Raw genomic sequence first — 17,627 nt, 5'->3', positions numbered from 1 at the left:
CACCACCTCCCTGGGAAGAGCATCCCAGTGCTTTATTATTCTTTCGGTGAAAACTTTTTCCTAATATCCAACCTATCCCCTCCCTGACGTAGCTTGAGCCACAGCTGGCTGGGCAGGGCTGGGCTGCTCGTGACCTGGAACCACCTGCCAAGGGCACAGTTTGGCAAGAGGGGAAAAAGAGATAGAAAGTAACTCCTTATTCTTCACAAATACTGAATCACATTGTCAGTTCCAACTTTGCATGAGGACCTTAGATGTTACCAAGTGGGTAATCGACAAGGTATAGCAGCTGGTAAGTGGCAACCACAGGTTGCTGTAATTTTTATGCTTCTTTCCTACTGGAACAAATCATCAGCACACTCCAATCACCACGGGGAGAACAGGAGATGCTGTGAGCTCCACCGGCCCGTCACTGCCTTGCCGCGTTCCCTGCCCCGGCTGTGGGAGCGGGGCTCCCGGAGGGCTCCGCACCCGGGGACAGGCGCTGCCCCCCGGCAGGGACACGAGAGCCACCGGGGACAGGCAGGGTCCTGGCAGCGCCCGGGCACGGCAGCCCCGCGGGGAACAGCCGAGCGCCAGGCGGCCCTGCAGCCCGGTGTCAGAGCGGCGGGACCGCTCAGGCCCTCCCGGAGCCCCGGAGCCGGCCGCGGTCAGCCCCGCGGGTCCGTTCCGCGGAGTATTTGCGGCTCTGCCGAGCGCCGGCGCTCGCTGCCGGGCCGGGACAGCCCGGGCGCGCACAGCGTCCCCGCCGCAGCCCCGGAAGCGGCGCCATGGGCGGCGCGGCCGGAAGCGGAAGCGGAAGCGGCGCGGGGCGGCGCGGGGCGGGGCGGGGCGGGCGGTGGGATGGCGGCGGCGTTGCTGCTGCTGCTGCTGCTGCTGGCGGCGGCAGGGCCCGGGCCCGGGCGGGCGGACGCGGGGCGGGAGCGGCGGGACGCGCTGCGGGAGGAGCTGCTGCTGAGCCCGCTGCCCACCGGCGATGTGGCCGCCACCTTCCAGTTCCGCACGCGCTGGGACGCGGACCTGCAGCGGGGCGCAGGTAGGGCGGGCCCGGCCGGGGCGGACCGCGCCGCTATTGGCTGGCGCGGGGGCGGACAGCGCTGCTATTGGTTGAGGCGGTGCGCAGGGGCGGGGCTATCGCGGAGGACCGCGCGTTGTGATGGTTTGCCTCGAGCAATGACGTCACGGGCGCGAGTGACGTCAGAGCGGGGTGAGGTGAGCAGGGACGGGGCTGCCGGGGTCGGCTGTCAGTGGTCTCTGCCCCAGCACGGGAAAAGGTGGTTCTGGGCAGGCCGCGCTTTGAAGAAGGAGTCTGGACTCTTGCTTTTGGTCTTCAGTTGAGTTTATTGTTCCTTATCTACAAAGTTTTTCTGTCTGTCCAGCCGAGGTCTGATCAGCAAGACAGCCAAGGGCACTCTCTCCCGCCCACGGGGCGGTTGTCTCTTTTATAGTGAAAACTACGTATTAGATATTTACCTTTAATTTCCAATACTTTTCGCCCTTGTTGGCAAGTGCACTTCCCCTATGAACCAATCCACACATGCCAACATCATCCTGAACATGGATGCCAAGGAGAAGAAAGAAGAAGGACAGGGCACGCCCAAATCCCTCCATTTTGGGACTCCTGACCTGCACAGAATTCTAAATCCCCCCTGTACAACATATAAAACCCCCCTGTGCAGTGCTCTAAAATTTTTTCCTTCACCCTGTGATTCCTACTACTGTGCTACTTAAACTTTTGTGGCCTGTAGTTCTTCATATAAGGCTGGCAATTTGCTCCATGAATTAAGGTCCAATTTCCAGGTGTCTTTGGCTTCCTGCCAGGGTCTCCGAGCCCCTGCCAGGGCTTTGAGACATCCAGGGCATCCAGAGAGATGCTCTGGGTTCTGACGCGGGGCAGGGCGCGGCTGCGGGCACGGGGCGGTGACGTCACGGGGCGGTGACGTCACGGGGTGGTGACGTCACGGGGCGGTGACGCCAGCGCGCCGCGTGTGATGGCGCGCGCAGAGGCCGTGTGGGGTGGTGCCGCGCCGGGCAGGCCCTGGTGCGATGGCGGGCACGGCGGGCAGGACTAACGCTGCCCACAGTGTCTCACTACAGGCTCTTCCCGAAGGCGCTGGGGCGGCTGGTGGCGGCGCTGGGCGTGCGGGAGCTGCACCTGGCGCTCACCCAGGGCTTCTGGCGCACCCGCTACTGGGGGCAGCCGCCCCTGCAGGCCCCCGCTGGCGCTGAGCTCTGGGTCTGGTTCCAGCCCACGGTCACCGAGTAGGTACCGCAGCCATGCATCCGTCCCTCCGGGTCCCCTCTGTGCCCTCTGCTCCCGGGAGCTGTTGTGTGTCTGTCCTGAGGCAGCCACGGTGTGTGAGCCGGCCTCCTGGGCTGGAAAATGTCTGCTGGGAAGAAGAGCCCAGGAGTAGCTCTAAAAACCCACAGAACATGTCCGTCTGTTCACAGGACAGGATGTGGTGCTGAGGGCAAATCCTTGTTCACTAGAGGCCCAAGTAATTCCCCTGTGGGCTCTGTGATGACAAGCACTTAATGATGCACAGAGAGAGAAATAACACTGATCTAACCAAGCAGTGGGTGTGTGTGTCATTGGGGTAAACAGCACGGGGGATGAGGGTTCAGGGGGGATTGCAGGGCCCCTTGCTGTGCTGATACAGTGGGGCTGTACTACCTGTCATCCATGACTCACTTCCTTTGACTCCCATCCAATACCTGCCACCATGTCCCTTGCACACCAGCCCTGTTCAAGCTGCAGCAGCCCTGTGGGGACTCACAGAGCTCTCTCCTCCCTGCGAGTGTCCCATCTCTTGTCTGCTGCACCAAGGCATCGCTCTGGGTGTCACAGCCCCTTCCCCATTCACACACATCACCTGCTGTGTGCTCCCTGCTGCCCTGGCCTCTCTCCTCACATACCAGCTGTGCCCACTGCCATGTCCCTTGGCTGTGTGATGCCTGTGAGTCCCTGCTGTGTGTCCCTGCTGCGTGTCCCTCAAATCTGATGTGTCAGAATAAAATACCAAGAGAGCTGGGGAGTGCCAGCCCAGCAGTCTCTCTGCACACTCCATGCAGCTTTGGTAGCCTAGTGTGGTCACCCTGCTGTATTTTCTAAATGTTACTGACTTAACACTTGTTGTTTCAAGGATTTGAGCTGCTGAGTAATCTCTGGTGTCTGTTCTCACACAGTGTTGACAAAGCCTGGAAAGAACTGAGTAACATCCTTTCGGGAATATTCTGTGCTTCTCTCAACTTCATTGACTCGACCAACACAGTGATTCCAACAGCATCCTTCAAACCCCTGGGTTTAGCCAATGGTGAGCCTGGCTCTGCTCTCTCACTCTTGCTTTTCACTTTAGTTCTGCCCCGTGCCACTGCCAGCATTCCAGGTGCAGGTCCTGCAACGACTCTGGGTCTGGATGTGTACAACAGCATCTATTAACCTCTTCCTGGAAGGATTTCCTCTCCCTACAAACAAGGCTTGGAATTAAACAGGGGAGACTCAAAAATAATACATAGCCGATGCTCCCAGGTACTCATATATCTCTATGAAAAGTGTTTTACAAAACAGTGAGGACTACAGGGTTTAAGGCACTCACAAAAAAGATCTGCTAGGATGTATCCTTACCCATTCTTTCCAATCACTCTGAACAGAGTGGGGTTTACTTCTGGTGGAGCTCACGACATTTCAGGCATCCTGAGAGGGTGGTGGGATGTGGGGTACACTGGGGTGGAGCAGCTCTGCTGCTGAGCTCATGCCTGCAGCTGTCCCAGCCTGCTCTCCTCCCTGTCCCTGCCAGGGACAGATCACCATCTCCTGCGTTACGCTGTCCTGCCCCGGGAAGTCGTCTGCACAGAGAACCTCACCCCTTGGAAGAAGCTGCTGCCATGTGGCTCAAAGGTAAAGACAGGTCCTGCTGCCCAGTTGGGCCACTCCTGATGGAGCTGGGCTCCCAGCAGCAGTCTGGGAGCACGCACTGGGAGGTTCCCTCAGGGCCTGCCTCTCGGTGGGAGCAGAGGAAGGGCAGGGGCTGAGTTTCTCCTTTGTTCCCTGCAGGCCGGGCTGGCTGTGCTGCTGAAGGCTGAGCGCCTGTTCCACAGCAGCTACCACTCCCAGGCCGTGCACATCCGCCCCATCTGCAGGGTAAGTGCTGGGCTCAGCTCCCTCCCTGACCCCAAGAGAAAATCCAGATCCCCTGTGTCACACTGCAAGGTATCACACTGGTTTGCCCAGCCACCCTGTGACAGGTTCACTGTGTCTAACACAGCTGTCATCTGCTTCTCTGGTAACTCCAGTGGAAATCTTGCAGTCCTGCTGGAGTTCCAGCTCCATCCTGGTGTCCTCCCCCTGCAGAAGGTGTGATCAGAGCTGCTTGTCTCTTTCTTGTCCAGGATGCCTCCTGCCTGGCTGTGTCCTGGGAGCTCAGACAGACCCTCACTGTGGTCTTTGACTTCTTTTCCAGTGGCCAAGGAAAGAAAGGTAAGCTTGGTGGCTGTTCTCGAGTGCTCCCAGCCTGCAGCACCTGACCTGCCACCTGACCTTGCTTCCCACAGACTGGTCCCTCTTCAAGATGTTCTCTCGCACGCTGACTGACGCGTGTCCTCTGGCCTCGCAGAGCAAAGTCTACGTTGACATCTCCCCTAAGAACAAGGTAAGCTCATGGGCCTGAAAGCATCCCCTGCTCCCTCAGTTCAGCCACTTCATGTGGCTCTGAAACATCCTCACCTCCATCCTCTGCATGGCCTGGCCTCTCAGGGGCTAACAGAGGGAGGTGATTTCCTTGCTCTGAGCAGGGCTGAGGGATTGAGCCTGGTGGTGTTAGCAGGAGCACAGAGCTGGCTGTTGGGTGGCAAAGCTCAGGGCTACCTGGAGGGACTTTGCCCAGTGCTGCCAGTTTCTTCAAAAGGGGCACTTTTTCCTTCCATGGTCCATTTGCTTTCCTCAGGAAAAGGAGCTACTGGAAGTGTCCCCCCCTCCAACATCAGTACATGAAGCTATTGTCCAGGGAGACAAGAAAACCTACGCTGTGTATGACCTGCTGAGCCCCTCGCCCTTCAACACATCTCGCAGCCTCAATGTGCAGCTGAAGTGGAAACGGCCCCAAGACAGCTGTGAGTGAGCAGAGCTTCACTTCATCTGCACCACTGGCCAGGGCTCCAGGGCTGAAAATCACCCCACTGCTGTCCTTCCTCTTCCACAGCGGAAATGCCCATTCCCACCCTCCACGCTCAGCGTTACGTGGGGGGGTACGGGCTGCAGACCGGGCAGATCTGCACCCTCATCTACAACACCCACCCCTACCGCGCCTTCCCCGTGATCCTGCTGGAGACTGTGCCCTGGTACCTGCGGCTCTACGTGCACACCCTGACCATCATCACCAAGGGGAAGGAAAACAAGCCCAGTGAGTGAGCCCCCAAGCAGCACGTGCCACCCGATTCCCTCGGCATGAGCAGCTCGTTCCAAAGATGGTTTAGTCCCTCCCTCAGGCCCCAGTGAAACTGGATTGTGAAACAAAACATTTTAGGATGTTTTCCTAACCCTAAGTTCAGTGCCCACAGCAGATGAGACCATTAAGTCTGCTTTTTTTATAAGAGGCACATGGATAGTGTTTCATAATCCAATAAGGGTTTAAACCAACTTGAATTATTTTTTGTAGCATAGGAAGCTCAATTTAAAGCTGATGATTGGGTTTTATTTTGTATTTATACCTTTCCTTATGAATACCTGACTGTCATGGGTCAGTAGCTTTAAAGACCAGCTAAATTTAGCCTTAACACATGCTTTTTGCTATGGCTGCATCTTCACTTGTTAGAAAACCTCTCTCAGGACAGTGGAAGTAGGAGCATCCACCTCATAGGAGATGTCCAGGCAGTGTGAGATTGGACAAGGTTCCCTGGTGCCATTGTGGAAATCTCTTTGGGGTTAGGTTACATCCACTACCAGCCAGCCCAGGACCGGAGACGGCCTCACCTCTTGGAAATGCTGATCCAGCTGCCAGCCAACTCTGTCACCAAGATCACAATCCAGTTTGAGAGGGCCTTACTGAAGTGGACAGAGTACCCACCTGACCCCAATCACGGCTTTTATGTTGGGTAATGACATTCCCCAGCTCCTCATCCATTTCTGGGCTTTGCATAGGGCTTACTGCCCAGGTCTCTGGAGATGTCTTTGCTGCCAGGACTGACACTGACATGTTCTTTGTCCCTTAGTTCATCTGTGCTCAGTGCCCTGGTGCCCAGTGTCACTGCAATGAAGGACATGGATGTGGAGCAGAGCCCTCTCTTCACCTCGCTGTGAGTGTGCTGGGGAGCAGGGCTGTGCCACAGCCTGCGGGCTGTGGCTGCTCTCATCCTCTCTGGTGAGCACAAAGCACTGGTTCTGTGCAGGCTGACCTTGCCTTTTCTTCTTCCACTCTCCAGGTTTCCTTCCGATGGCTCCAGCTATTTTGTGCGCCTGTACACGGAGCCGCTGCTGGTGAACCTGCCAACACCAGACTTCAGCATGCCCTACAACGTCATCTGCCTCACCTGCACCGTGGTGGCCGTGTGCTACGGCTCCTTCTACAACCTGCTGACCAGAACGTTCCACGTGGAGGAGCCCAGCCGGGGCGGGCTGGCCAAGCGACTGGCCAACGTCATCCGGAAATTCAGGGGGGTGCCCCCAATCTGAGAGAGCCAGGGCAGCCAGCACTGCCTGCAGGGCTCTCTGGGGAGACAGACAGCAGGGCACTGCTGCCTCTTGTCTTGCTGGAAGCAGCTTGTTGTGTTTTGCTGCTGGAAAATCTCTTTGGGATCCAGTAAGCCGAGAGATCACTTCCATTGCTAAGATGGGAAATGGCTCTAAGCCCATTGACTACTGAACTGCACTGCTGTGGGACTGGGAAAAGTAAAAGACTTCTGTTTGGGAGAGGTGTAACTTACATGCTGGGAATGGTGCTGCAAGTAAACTGGAGTGTTTTGTATATCTGTGCTGCTCCTGGTTGGTTTTGCTTTCCCAGCTCATGGGCAGAGTTGACCCTCTAAGACTGAGCTGCCAACTCTAGCACACTGCCTGGGTCAGCTGGGATTTGATGCAGGCAGGACCAGGCAAGGGGGTTTGATCTGCAGAAAAGAGAAGGATTCATCTGCTCTAACATCTCACCTTTCACAGTTGCCATGTTTCACATATGTGTGTCCTGTCACACTTGGCCACATTGGAGCCAGTTTGCAAATTAATTGTTGAGCACAGTGCACGTCTGCCCCCTCACCAACAGCAAGGACTTATTTTCTTTCACAGGAAAAAGTTGTTCTTGCTCACAACTTCTACTTGCAGGATTGTGAAACCCTCCACCTACTCACCCCTCTGCCACAGCACAGGATTCTCCTCCGCACCCACAGTGTCCCTGGAGCTTTGGGGAGCCTTGGCTCAGCAGACCCCAAGTGCTGAGGGGCAGCCAGCCCTGGGCTGGGAATGCAGGAACACTGGCACCACTGTGCTCCTCAGTTATTTTCTCAAAATACAAATGGCCACCTTGTGGTTCACGCAGAGCAGTGGGAGGCCAGTGTGGTGCTGCTGTCAGGGCTACGCCCTTTCCATCTCAGATGTGGCTTTTGTGATTGCAACAGACACTGCTTACAACCAGCTAAACAAAGGACAGGGAAGTCACTGGAAGAAATACTCCCCAGAACCAAAGCAGAGCACAGCCAGAAGTCCTTTAAAAGCTTCTGCTTGAACAGAAAGGCCATAAAAACCCCATGGCCTCCTGCCCTGCACAGAACAAGCTGTTCCCACTAGCCTGGGATTACCTTTCCCTTCCATGCCAGAGATGCTTTTTACTCTGCAGCTCCTTGCAGATCCACTCCACTGCATGGCTCCATGCAGCCTGCAGAGCCTGCTGAAATATGAGTTTTGGATGATCCCCCCTGTTCCTGCCTGCTGAAAAAGGGGCCACAGGGCTGGGAGCTCACAGCCCTGCCAGCCAGGCTTCAAGTGCAAAATGGCATTTCCTTATAGAAAGCTGGAACTACAACCAAAACCCAAGAGAGCACACAGCTCCCACAGCAGTCTTAGGCATGAGGGTCCACATTGCAGTTTGCAAAAGGATTTTCAGACCTCAAGTTGTGTCAGTTGGATCCAGTATCAATCCTGCAGGCTGTAACCAGCAGCATGTGCTGGAGCAGCTCGGAGCAGCCCAGTTCCCTGGGTGAAGCCTGCTGGCTGCTGGTGTTGGGTGGGATCCTGAAAGTCCCCTGAGTGCCATGGGAATCATAGCTGGCATCTAGTAGTTATTTTTACTATGAACCATCAGAGCTGGCATCAGCCAAAGGCTTTAGGGCCATTCCTGTGCAGTGCCATAAACCAGGAATTTTAAACGCCCCTTAAAGAGGTCAGCCCAGGATAATGGCAGAGCAGAGGGAAACTATCCCAGGCTGGATACACTTCACTTGTAGGGCCAGTGGGAGAGCAGGTCTTATCATAACTATCAAAAATGCACAGGCCAGCCAAGTGGAAAACTGTGGGAAACGTGGGTGGCCCTGCAACTGGTTTTAAATGGTTGTGAAAATGCCAAATGTTGGTCTTTGTGGTTTTTTGTTTTGTTTTTCATGGACTATTTTTCTTCTTTCCCTTGGGTTACTCAGTACAGGAGAGACATGGAGCTCCCCAAGGCGAGTCAGGAGAGGGCTGTGCAGATGGCATCTTTCTTACAGGGAAAAGCTGAGGGAGCTGGGGCTGTTTAGGCTGGAGATGACTGAGAGGGGAGCTTATCAATGCCTGTGAGCAGCTGCAGGGAGGGTGTTCTGAGGATGGAGCCAGGCTCTCCCCAGTGGTGCTGAAGTAACAGGAACACTGGAATTTCCACCTGGACATGAAGAACTTCACTGCATGGGTGAGTGGAACAGGCTGCACTGAGATATTCCTGTCCCTCTGGACACGATCCAGAACATTGTGCTGAGGGGATCCAGTGAGCAGGGGAAGCAGGGATGGCCCGCAGTGGTTTGTGCCCAGCCCCAAGGGGATCCAGCGGAGCAGGGGCTGGGGGATGGCCTGCAGTGCTCCCTGGCTCTGAGGCAGCACAGCACAAGGTGCAGTGGAGCGTGCAAACACAACTGAATAATAACCACGGAATATGCTGAGTTGGAAGGGATCCCTGAGGATCCTCAAGCCCAGCTCCCGGCCCTGCACAGACACCCCAACAATCCCACCCTGTGCCCTCGAAAGCACTGTCCAAACGCTTCTAGAACTCAGGCAGGCTCGGGGCTGTGCCCACTGCCTGTTCCAGTGCCCGAGCACCCTCTGGGTGAGAACCCTTTTCTACCATCCAGCCTGACCCTCCCCTGACACGGCTTCAGGCCATTCCCTCAGGTCCTGTCACTGCTCATGAGAGCCAAGCGCTCGGTGCTGCCCCTCGTGAGGAAGCTGTAAGCAGCGCTGAGGTCTCGCCCTGAGCCTCCTCTCCTCCAGGCTGACCAGCCCGAGCGCGGCTCATCACAAGAGCCCATAAAGGCAAAAATCTTTTCACAAAACGCGGATCCGGCCGAGGCCGGCTCCCAGCGCCGCCCTCCCGCGCGCAGGCGCAGCGCCGTCCGCGCAGGGTCCGCGCAGGCGCAGCAGCGGCCGCGCGGGGCTCCGGGACCCGCCTGAGGAGCGGCCGCTGCCCGCGCCCCCGCGCCGCCGGCGGAGCAGCAGCGCCCCGCGGCCGGCAGCGCTCCGGGGACAGCCGCCCGCCCCCGGCGAGCGGGGCGTCCCGCGCCTCCGGGAGGCCTCTCCCTCCCTGCTCAGGGCGGCCCCGGGATGGCGGCGTGAGGCGGCGGCGCCGCGCGGTGAGTACGGGCCGGGGCCCGGCCGGCGGGGCTGGCGGAGCGGGGCAGCGCTGCGAGCCTCGGGGTCGGGGGGGAAAGGGGGAAGGTTTCCCCCGCCGGGAGCCCCGCGCTCGTAGCTCTGCGAAAGGCTTCAACCCACCCCGAGCTCGGTGCCAGCATGGAAATAACAGCGCTGTGTGTGTGCCCTCCCTTCCTTCCTTCTGCCTCGGCCGCCAGCCTCGCTGGCTCTCGTTAGCGCCTTCTGAAAGGAAACCCGGCCCGCTTGTCCCCAGGGCACACAATGCTGTGGCAAGCTTTTGTGCAGGCGGCTGGCCTGGGATGGGCCTGGTGGGCACCTTCCAGCCGGGATATCGGTGATAGGCTGTGAATGCAGCTCTCTGCAGCGCTGTTGTGTCCGGCCAGGCACCCTCCCCGAGCACCCAGACATGCTTTGAGCCAGCTACAGAGTGAGTTTACAGGCTGTTCTGTCATACGAGCATTGCTCATGATAGCCCAAACATGCAAGAGAAAAGGAAAAACAAGCTCTTAAATGCAGTCCACAGCATGCTGAGCTCTCCCATACTTGCTTGGTACTGAAACATTTCAATGGACCTTGCAAGTACTGTCATACTGTCATAGTGCAGTAACCTTTGTCTTTCCAAACTGTAGGTCATAACTCCTCATAGCTGCTCAGACAGCATTTTTGCTTTTCCTAATCTGAGATGCAGAAAACTCACCCTTATCAGGCTGTATTTGGACCTCTGAAGCCTGCTGAAGGCACAAAAGGTAGAGAAGAGATCCAAATTTAAACTGCTTTTCTCAGGGAAGTCGGAATGGGCCTGGAAGTTGTGATCTGTGGCAGTTAGACAAAGGCAGAAGGTGGGAATGAGGACCTCTGAAAACGAATGAATTAGTACAAATGGAAGTGGTAATACTTCAGATGTCAGCTGTGCCTGCTGACATCTCTTCCCATCACAGAAGAGATGTCTGACTTAAGCTTCTGTTCCTCTGAGTCCTGATGGTTTCCAGGCCCATTCCAAGCTCTCTGAATGCTCATGGGTGGAGAAGGATTCACCCTGGTGCTGTGAGGGCATTGCATTCCAGATGGAGTGGGCACTGCCTCATCCATCCCCCATCAGGGATGAAGCTCAGAGGGCAGCTTTGGAAGTGGTGACAAGAGTGGCTCAACAGAGAGCCTCCACTTTTCACCAAGTGAGTTGCTTTGGCTTGTGTCTAGCTTGAGAAATCAGAATACTAACCGCAAGGCTTGGTTAGTAAAGGATTTGTTGCTCTTTTTGGAAACTGTTGTGATTACATTGCACCATTTCTGAGTCTACATCAAGTGTCTAGAGCATGATCCAAGACTAGGCTAAGGCCTTTGCCAAAAAGTATAGACTCACTCTTTCCAGCTGAGTCATACCAGCAGATAAAGCTTTTAAAAAAATTGAAATAATAGTGGCAAGGCTAAAAAAAAAACCCTAGAGAAGTTAATCCCTGCTGCAAATAGGTCTTAAAGTTTGAGCAGTTATGGTTCTTGGGTTTACGACAGAGCGTTGGCATCTGGGAAGCTGGTCTGCTGTTGCTTTTCTTAGCTGAACTCTTCAAACTTGTCACTTGATAGTTCTTCCCCTCTCTTTTTGTCCCAGTGCTTTAGATGTTGTGTGTTTTTCAGCAGCTGTTTTGGGTGCTGTGTGATATTTGAGTTGGTTTTGAGCACACGCTGGCAGTGTGAGGCACTGCCCACACACATCACTTAGAATTTGTGACAGGGTTTTTGATTAAAACAAAAGCATTGTAGGTAAGAAACACATCCCTGAGGCTTCCTCTTCAGTTTGTGTGCACTGGATAACTTGAGAGACTTTAATCTAACCAGTGTGGCTTTTCATCACAAGCAGAGACTTGAGCTTTTGGCAGAGGGGGAGGATGATACCAGCACGCCCCAATAAAAAGGTTACTCAGTGTTTTATTGCAGACCTTTCAGCTCTCAGCCTGGGAGACTCTTTCTGTAGCATCTGCTGGGGGAGTTCTGTGTGGACAGCACTGCCTTAAAGGCTGCCTTTGTGAGGTCTGAACAAGCTTACCCTTCAGTGGTAAGGAAAGCTGGCTGATTATTCTCCCCTTCCAGGGTAAATGGACTGGTAAAGAATTCAAACGTTCTTGAGAAAGGTACAGACTGGGTATTGACATACTGATGTGCCAAACCCATGGTGTAGGACCTCTCAGTGTGTTGATTGCTGAGTTAGTCTGTAGAATATGAAGGAACAGCTTGCTAGCTCCTCAGATGGATTTATTCCAGAACGTGTCTGATCCATTACTGTGCTACTCACTTTAGACTTGTCAGAATTGAAATTTTGTTTCTGCTTGGGAAAGGTCTGCTGCTGCCTTTGCATTGGAATCCCAAAATCGTCCACGCAAACATACACCAGTAGGACCTGAATGTTTTTGGGAGGGAAGATGACAGCAGGCAGGCTGGCAGTGCAATGGAAGCCAGCTAATAAGCATGTGGAAAAGTATTGGTGCTTGCTTATTAAGGAGGTGTGCAGGGAGCCTCCTCTGCCTGCAGGAACTGGCTCTGGCAGCACGTGGAGATCAGGCTGGGCCACAGTGGGAGCATCAGCAGCTCTGCTGCTGAGGGTCTGAAGTGAGTTCAAGTGGCTCCAAGAGCTGTGGAGGGTGAAAGGAGGAAGTGGGAAGGAGCTGTCAGGTAAACATGAGTGGCCACCAGGAGCAGTTTGGGGATAGCGGGACACGGCGCTGGCTGAGGCAAGAGGTGAGTCAGGCAGGGGAGAACAAGAGCAGCTGGTTGAGGGAAAACAGGATGCAGTTGTGAAACCAGTCCTGTTGGGTGACAGGTTATTATTTGCTCTGGAACGTGGTAATCTTTGGCTTGGATTGTGAGGAGGGGACAAAGACAACAAAGTAGGAATCTTTAATTTGCAAATTTCACCTTGCTTGAGAAACCAGGCAAAACCAGATATTGTTGTGACTTCCAGAAGGATCTGCATGTCCTGGGCACGAAGGAGAATGTTCCCTGCTCAGTGAAGAGCTGATAGCAGGAGGTGCTGTTTCTCTTGGATCAATAGAGTGTAAAGAGAGCTCAGTGTCGATGCCAGCTGTCCAGAGAATCTCTGGTGAAGAGCACGTATCTTACTCCTGGAGAGTCCCCTGAGGAAGGCAGAGCTGTAGCAGCCTCCAGTAGTAAGTACTTGGTCTGGGATCAGCTGTGGGATACAGCAAAGGGTCCTCAGCCTTTAACTGGTTGGCACACGTGAGAATAAAAACAAACCGACTACAGATACAAAGAGCAGCTGTTTGAATGGCTGCATTTGGCAGAAATCCAAGAGGTTTGCAGGTTGAAGGGCATTGGCATTGAAACTTCATAGTAAGAATAACTACTATTAAATGGTTCTTTATTCTGCAGTGGTTGCATTGATTGCTACAAGCAGCTGGTTCTTGCCTCAAATACTAATATTTAAAAATGAGTAACTTGTGAGATGGCTTTGTGTTTGTAGGAGCTGCTCAAGTAAAGCTTAGACACTTAAAATTAACTCAGTATTTGGAGTGTTATTGTTAAGAGCATTGTAGGAGCAAGGAGGCCAGACCATGAAGTACAAAGTGTTTCTACAACACAAATTATAATTCTTTTCTAACTGTAGTCAGGTGTAAAGTTTGGGGCTAAAGGCTCAATAGTGACATATGGCCCTATTAAAGCTGAGAGATTTGTGACATTAGTCCTGAAAAATTCTAGTTCTTTGTTTCAGCCTTGTGCTACTTAACAGACACATTCTTTACCCATTTCTTTACTCTGGAGACAGAAAACCCAAAGCAAAGTAGGTACTTTAAAGTTTTGAGAACAGCTGGCACAAATTGCCACAGAAGTCAAGATGATACAACTTAGTGCTGGATGTAGCAAAAACATAACATGGTGTTTAGGCACTGATTTTTAATGCTCGGTGTTTGGAGAAGTTGTGAGAAAAAAAATGCAGGAAACTTCAAGAAAGGAACATATCAGGAGGATTAAGGCAGCTGTAAATCATTGATTTAGTACAACTTTGCTGTATTCAATGCAATCTGAACTGAAATGTTGGATGATGGGATTTAATTACCTTCCCATTCAAATATTTGTTGTTGGATTTTTTTTTCTCTTCATTCTTCCCCTTGGAAAAAAGTTCTCTAGTATTTCTGTGGTATTGTTTACTCCAGAGACATCTGAGCAATTCACAAAGGCAAGCAGGCAGCATGTTTTATTATCAAATGAGTAATAGCTAATTCCAGTTTACAGATGGGGTGAAGGCTTGGGACTAGACTTGCCCTTAAAGATGCGAGTGAGTGACCTGCCTAAAACAGGACTAACATTGGAGCTTTATTCCTGTGACTTGGCTTTATCTGTATTGCAGCATAAAATAGCTTTTTCCTTACTCTTTGGCTACTGAGCTGTAGCTTAGTTTTACTCATTGAGCTCCAGCTGCTCTCTCTGCTGGAGAACACTCCCTTGCAGGAGCACCAGCACAATGTATTCCCCACATAATGTTTGTGCTGGTGGAGATGTTGGCCTGCATTTTCCTGCTAATATTAAAGTAAAATAGATGGTGCTGCTCAGGATGGCAGCATTTCCTGCTGCTGGCAGCAGAGCCCATTGCTACCTGCGAGACAAGTCTGACCTCAGTGTTCTTTTGGAAGAGAACCTCCTGTGGTTTTCTCTTGGCTTTTCTCTGCAATCCCTCATTCTCCCTCCCTTTGCCAGGAAATCCCTTCTCCTGCCAACAGGAGCCGGTGGAATGTGCTGTTTGTTTACATTCTCACTCCTTCATCCTACTAACCTTCCCACCCCCCAGCTGTAATCCTAACAGCTCGCCTGAGCCCTTCATCCTTCTGAGGGAGCACTGCTCCATTGAGTAATTGCACATCCAAGGCTTGCTGCAAGGAGCTGTCCCCACCAGACTCTTCTAGGTGGGGGTGAGGCGTTTATTGTTTTTAAAGCCATTTGAAATTCTTGAAGGGATTTCTAGTGCTCCAAAGGAAAAAACAAAAGCACACACTTAATGTCATTGCTAAAGGTAGGAGCAGGTTTTCTGGACTTGTAGCGTGTTGCCATCCCTGCCTAGGAAAGCCCTTAAAGCTCAATTTCCAGAGGGTTTTATAATAATCCAAGTGAGGAAATCCTGTGTTTACAGCACTTATGAAAATTGCCATTTTGAGCCTGTCCCCCTGTTTGATCTATTCACATACTTTCTCTTATCTGACTTCAGCTGTTTGGCAAGGATTATAAATCTTCAAGCAGGGACTGTCCTCCCCTTTGTTTTACAGCCTGGACACTGCTAGGGCTTTCCTAGGTAGCTTGATGTGTAGCTGGTCTGGTGCTGTCCTGCTGGGAGACCTCATTGTTTGTGTGCAGAGCAATTCCTTACACAAATGCTCCCTTAACACTTCTCTGTAGCACCCAATAATGATTACCCTTCAACTGCATTTCTTCATATCATCACTCAAGCCTTTGCACTGTCTCGGATCAATGTGTGTAGGGAAGGCTGTGGCAGCTTGTTTCCCATTTCCACCTCTCCCTTTCTGTTCCTGCACTGTGCTAAAAGGTCTCACTTGTTAGCTTGAGGGACAGAGCACACAGGATATGCTTCTATACCATCATTAGCTGATCCTGTCCCCAGAGGAGTGGTTCAGAAAGCTTTCCAGCAGCTCCAAGACACATCAGAATTCAGTACTGGGAGTTCAACCATCAGCGTATGATGCTTGGGAGTAAATGAAGCTTTAGAAGCATGTCAGTTGATTATTTTCCTTGCATTTCTCTGAGAGTCTGACATTTCCTCCTCCCTACAGAGCAGCCTGCCCTCCGGAGGAGTTGCTGGAGCCTGTTCTGGAGCACATCTGACTGCTACTGCCAGCGAGGCCCCAGCCAGCCACGATGTACTGCCTTCAGTGGTTGCTACCTGTCCTGCTCATACCCAAGCCCCTCAACCCAGCATTGTGGTTCAGTCACTCGATGTTCATGGGATTCTACCTGCTCAGTTTTCTCCTGGAACGGAAACCTTGCACAATTTGTGCCTTGGTCTTCCTGGCAGCTCTATTCCTCATTTGCTACAGCTGCTGGGGGAACTGCTTCTTGTATCACTGCACAGGATCCCAGTTGCCGGAATCAGCTCATGATCCCAGCATAGTGGGCACCTAGAAAATCATAATCTTCCAGTCTGATGAGGGCTCTTGTTTTGCTTTTTAAAAAAGGGGTGGGGCTGGGGAGGAGCTGGGTGTTGGGTGTGGGACTGGAGTAAGGACAACCTATTTCCTGTAACTGTGCGTGGACTGGAGTGGCAAATTCTTCCCACTCTGCCTGTGAAATTCGACTCGTTTACTGTGTGAACTCTGGCAGCACCACCTGCTTTTTTAGAAGCAGAAGTCTTTTCTTTCTTTCCCGTATCACCGGGAGCAGACACCAGCCCTCTCAGCTGAGAACTGCTGGAAGCCTGAGCTGCTGGCCCCTGCCCAGCTGGGGGTGCTGGAGTTGTGTGTCACTTGTCTGCATTAGGCCATGGTGGTCTAACTCAGGGCTCTTGGCCCACTGATCCTGCTTGAATAGCTACAACATTCTCTCAGTCTCTCTTTGTGGGGAGCCAGCCTTCCCACCTTGCTGATCAAGGGTGAGTGCAACAGCTCACAAATGGACTTGGCCAAAAGCTGCTGGAGCCAGAGGCAGTTGAGTCATCTCCTCCTGCTCAGCCTGCCAAAGAGATGTGTGCACTGCCCGAGTGCTTTCTGAACTCTTTGCTCCGAGATCCCAGCCTGAAAGCCTCAGTTATGCTGCTGCTTTTATAAAGCCTGACAGGCAGTAGAGACTCTCTCTTCTCCTCCTTCTACATATCCTGGGTTTACCAAGGTATTGACTGTTGGGAGAAGGAACCAGCATGCTGCAAGACACTTTTGGTTTTGGAAGCCACTGTGAACTTTATACAAAACTCATGCTAGCCAGAAAGGCTGAGTGTGGGCAGGGCAGGAGAGGATCCATGAGGGGGAGGGATGGCTTGAAGCAGTAAATGCTTCAGCCATTTTCAGAGATAATGTTTTTGGGCCAGAGGTGACAGAAGGTGCTGGTGCTACTGACTAGAGAAGGGCAGAAGCTGGAAAAATGCCTGGTGTCTCCAGTTTCCCTGGCAGAAGGATGTCAAAAATCCAAGGTGATGGTGGGTCAGGCCTACAGCCTGGGGCAGAGGTTGGTTTGTAAGAAGCTTTAGAGGTTAACACAAAACACTTACCTCTAAACTTTGAAGGTTTCCCTCCCCTTTGCCATCTGTTTGTCTTTCCTTCAGTCTTCTGGTGGAGAGCAGCAGAAGTGGCTGTTGCTGTCCTGAGGCAGTTCAAGCTATGAGGTTGTGAAACTTCCAGAGTATTGTTTGTTCATTGCACAGCTGTTCAAAATGTTTAATAAAGCTTTATAAACTTTGGTCTATGGCCTCCTGCCCAGCATGATGCATTGGCTGCTCATTGTGGATGCCTTAGCCCAGCAGTCACGTGTCCCTGCATTGTTCTGTTCCCAGCACAGCAGCCCCAGCAGTCCCCAGCAAGAGGCAGAGCCTGTTTGCCCTGTAGCTCCCATTACTGACTCTTCTTGACTGTTTAGGCTGACTGGGAGCCAGACTGGCAGTTCCCAAACAGCCTCATCTCACAAGCAGAGCACCTCCTGTGTTGTGTGTGCCTGCACTTCTGTGACAGATTCCCCTTTTTCTTGCTGCTTAGGAAATGAAACCCCCGAGCTGTGTCCTGGAAGCTGCTGATCCCCAGTGACAGTAAAAGTGTCTGCTGGGTGCTGTAAGCCCATCCCATGACACCACTTCACCCCAGCCTGTTCC

At 52.9% G+C, this 17,627-nt stretch overlaps 2 protein-coding genes across 4 annotated transcripts; both read left to right on the top strand.

Moving 5' to 3' along the window:
• Positions 1 to 832: 832 nt before the first annotated feature.
• On the top strand, positions 833 to 6,959 carry PIGT (phosphatidylinositol glycan anchor biosynthesis class T). 2 transcript variants are annotated; one of them, XM_064391517.1, is made up of 12 exons: positions 833 to 1,036; positions 2,111 to 2,262; positions 3,187 to 3,314; positions 3,798 to 3,898; positions 4,055 to 4,141; positions 4,390 to 4,477; positions 4,552 to 4,649; positions 4,944 to 5,109; positions 5,199 to 5,399; positions 5,925 to 6,090; positions 6,208 to 6,291; positions 6,418 to 6,959. In XM_064391517.1, exons 1-12 carry the CDS (start codon positions 977 to 979, stop codon positions 6,665 to 6,667), a joined length of 1,581 nt encoding a protein of 526 aa, XP_064247587.1. In that variant the 5' UTR covers positions 833 to 976; the 3' UTR covers positions 6,668 to 6,959. The 2 variants fall into 2 exon arrangements, with proteins under 2 accessions (XP_064247587.1, XP_064247586.1); XM_064391516.1 differs by having other exon boundaries at positions 2,085 to 2,262.
• Positions 6,960 to 9,573: 2,614 nt separating this feature from the next.
• On the top strand, positions 9,574 to 17,225 carry BLCAP (BLCAP apoptosis inducing factor). 2 transcript variants are annotated; one of them, XM_064391041.1, is made up of 2 exons: positions 9,574 to 9,798; positions 15,607 to 17,225. In XM_064391041.1, the coding sequence occupies exon 2, from the start codon at positions 15,692 to 15,694 to the stop codon at positions 15,953 to 15,955; it is 264 nt and encodes an 87-aa protein (XP_064247111.1). In that variant the 5' UTR covers positions 9,574 to 9,798; positions 15,607 to 15,691; the 3' UTR covers positions 15,956 to 17,225. The 2 variants fall into 2 exon arrangements, with proteins under 2 accessions (XP_064247111.1, XP_064247112.1); XM_064391042.1 differs by lacking the exon at positions 9,574 to 9,798 and adding an exon at positions 9,932 to 12,975.
• Positions 17,226 to 17,627: the final 402 nt, after the last annotated feature.

The sequence above is a fragment of the Passer domesticus genome, chromosome 16, assembly GCF_036417665.1.
Source record: "Passer domesticus isolate bPasDom1 chromosome 16, bPasDom1.hap1, whole genome shotgun sequence".
NCBI lineage: Eukaryota > Metazoa > Chordata > Aves > Passeriformes > Passeridae > Passer > Passer domesticus.
This window is presented reverse-complemented; position numbering and strand designations above follow the sequence as displayed.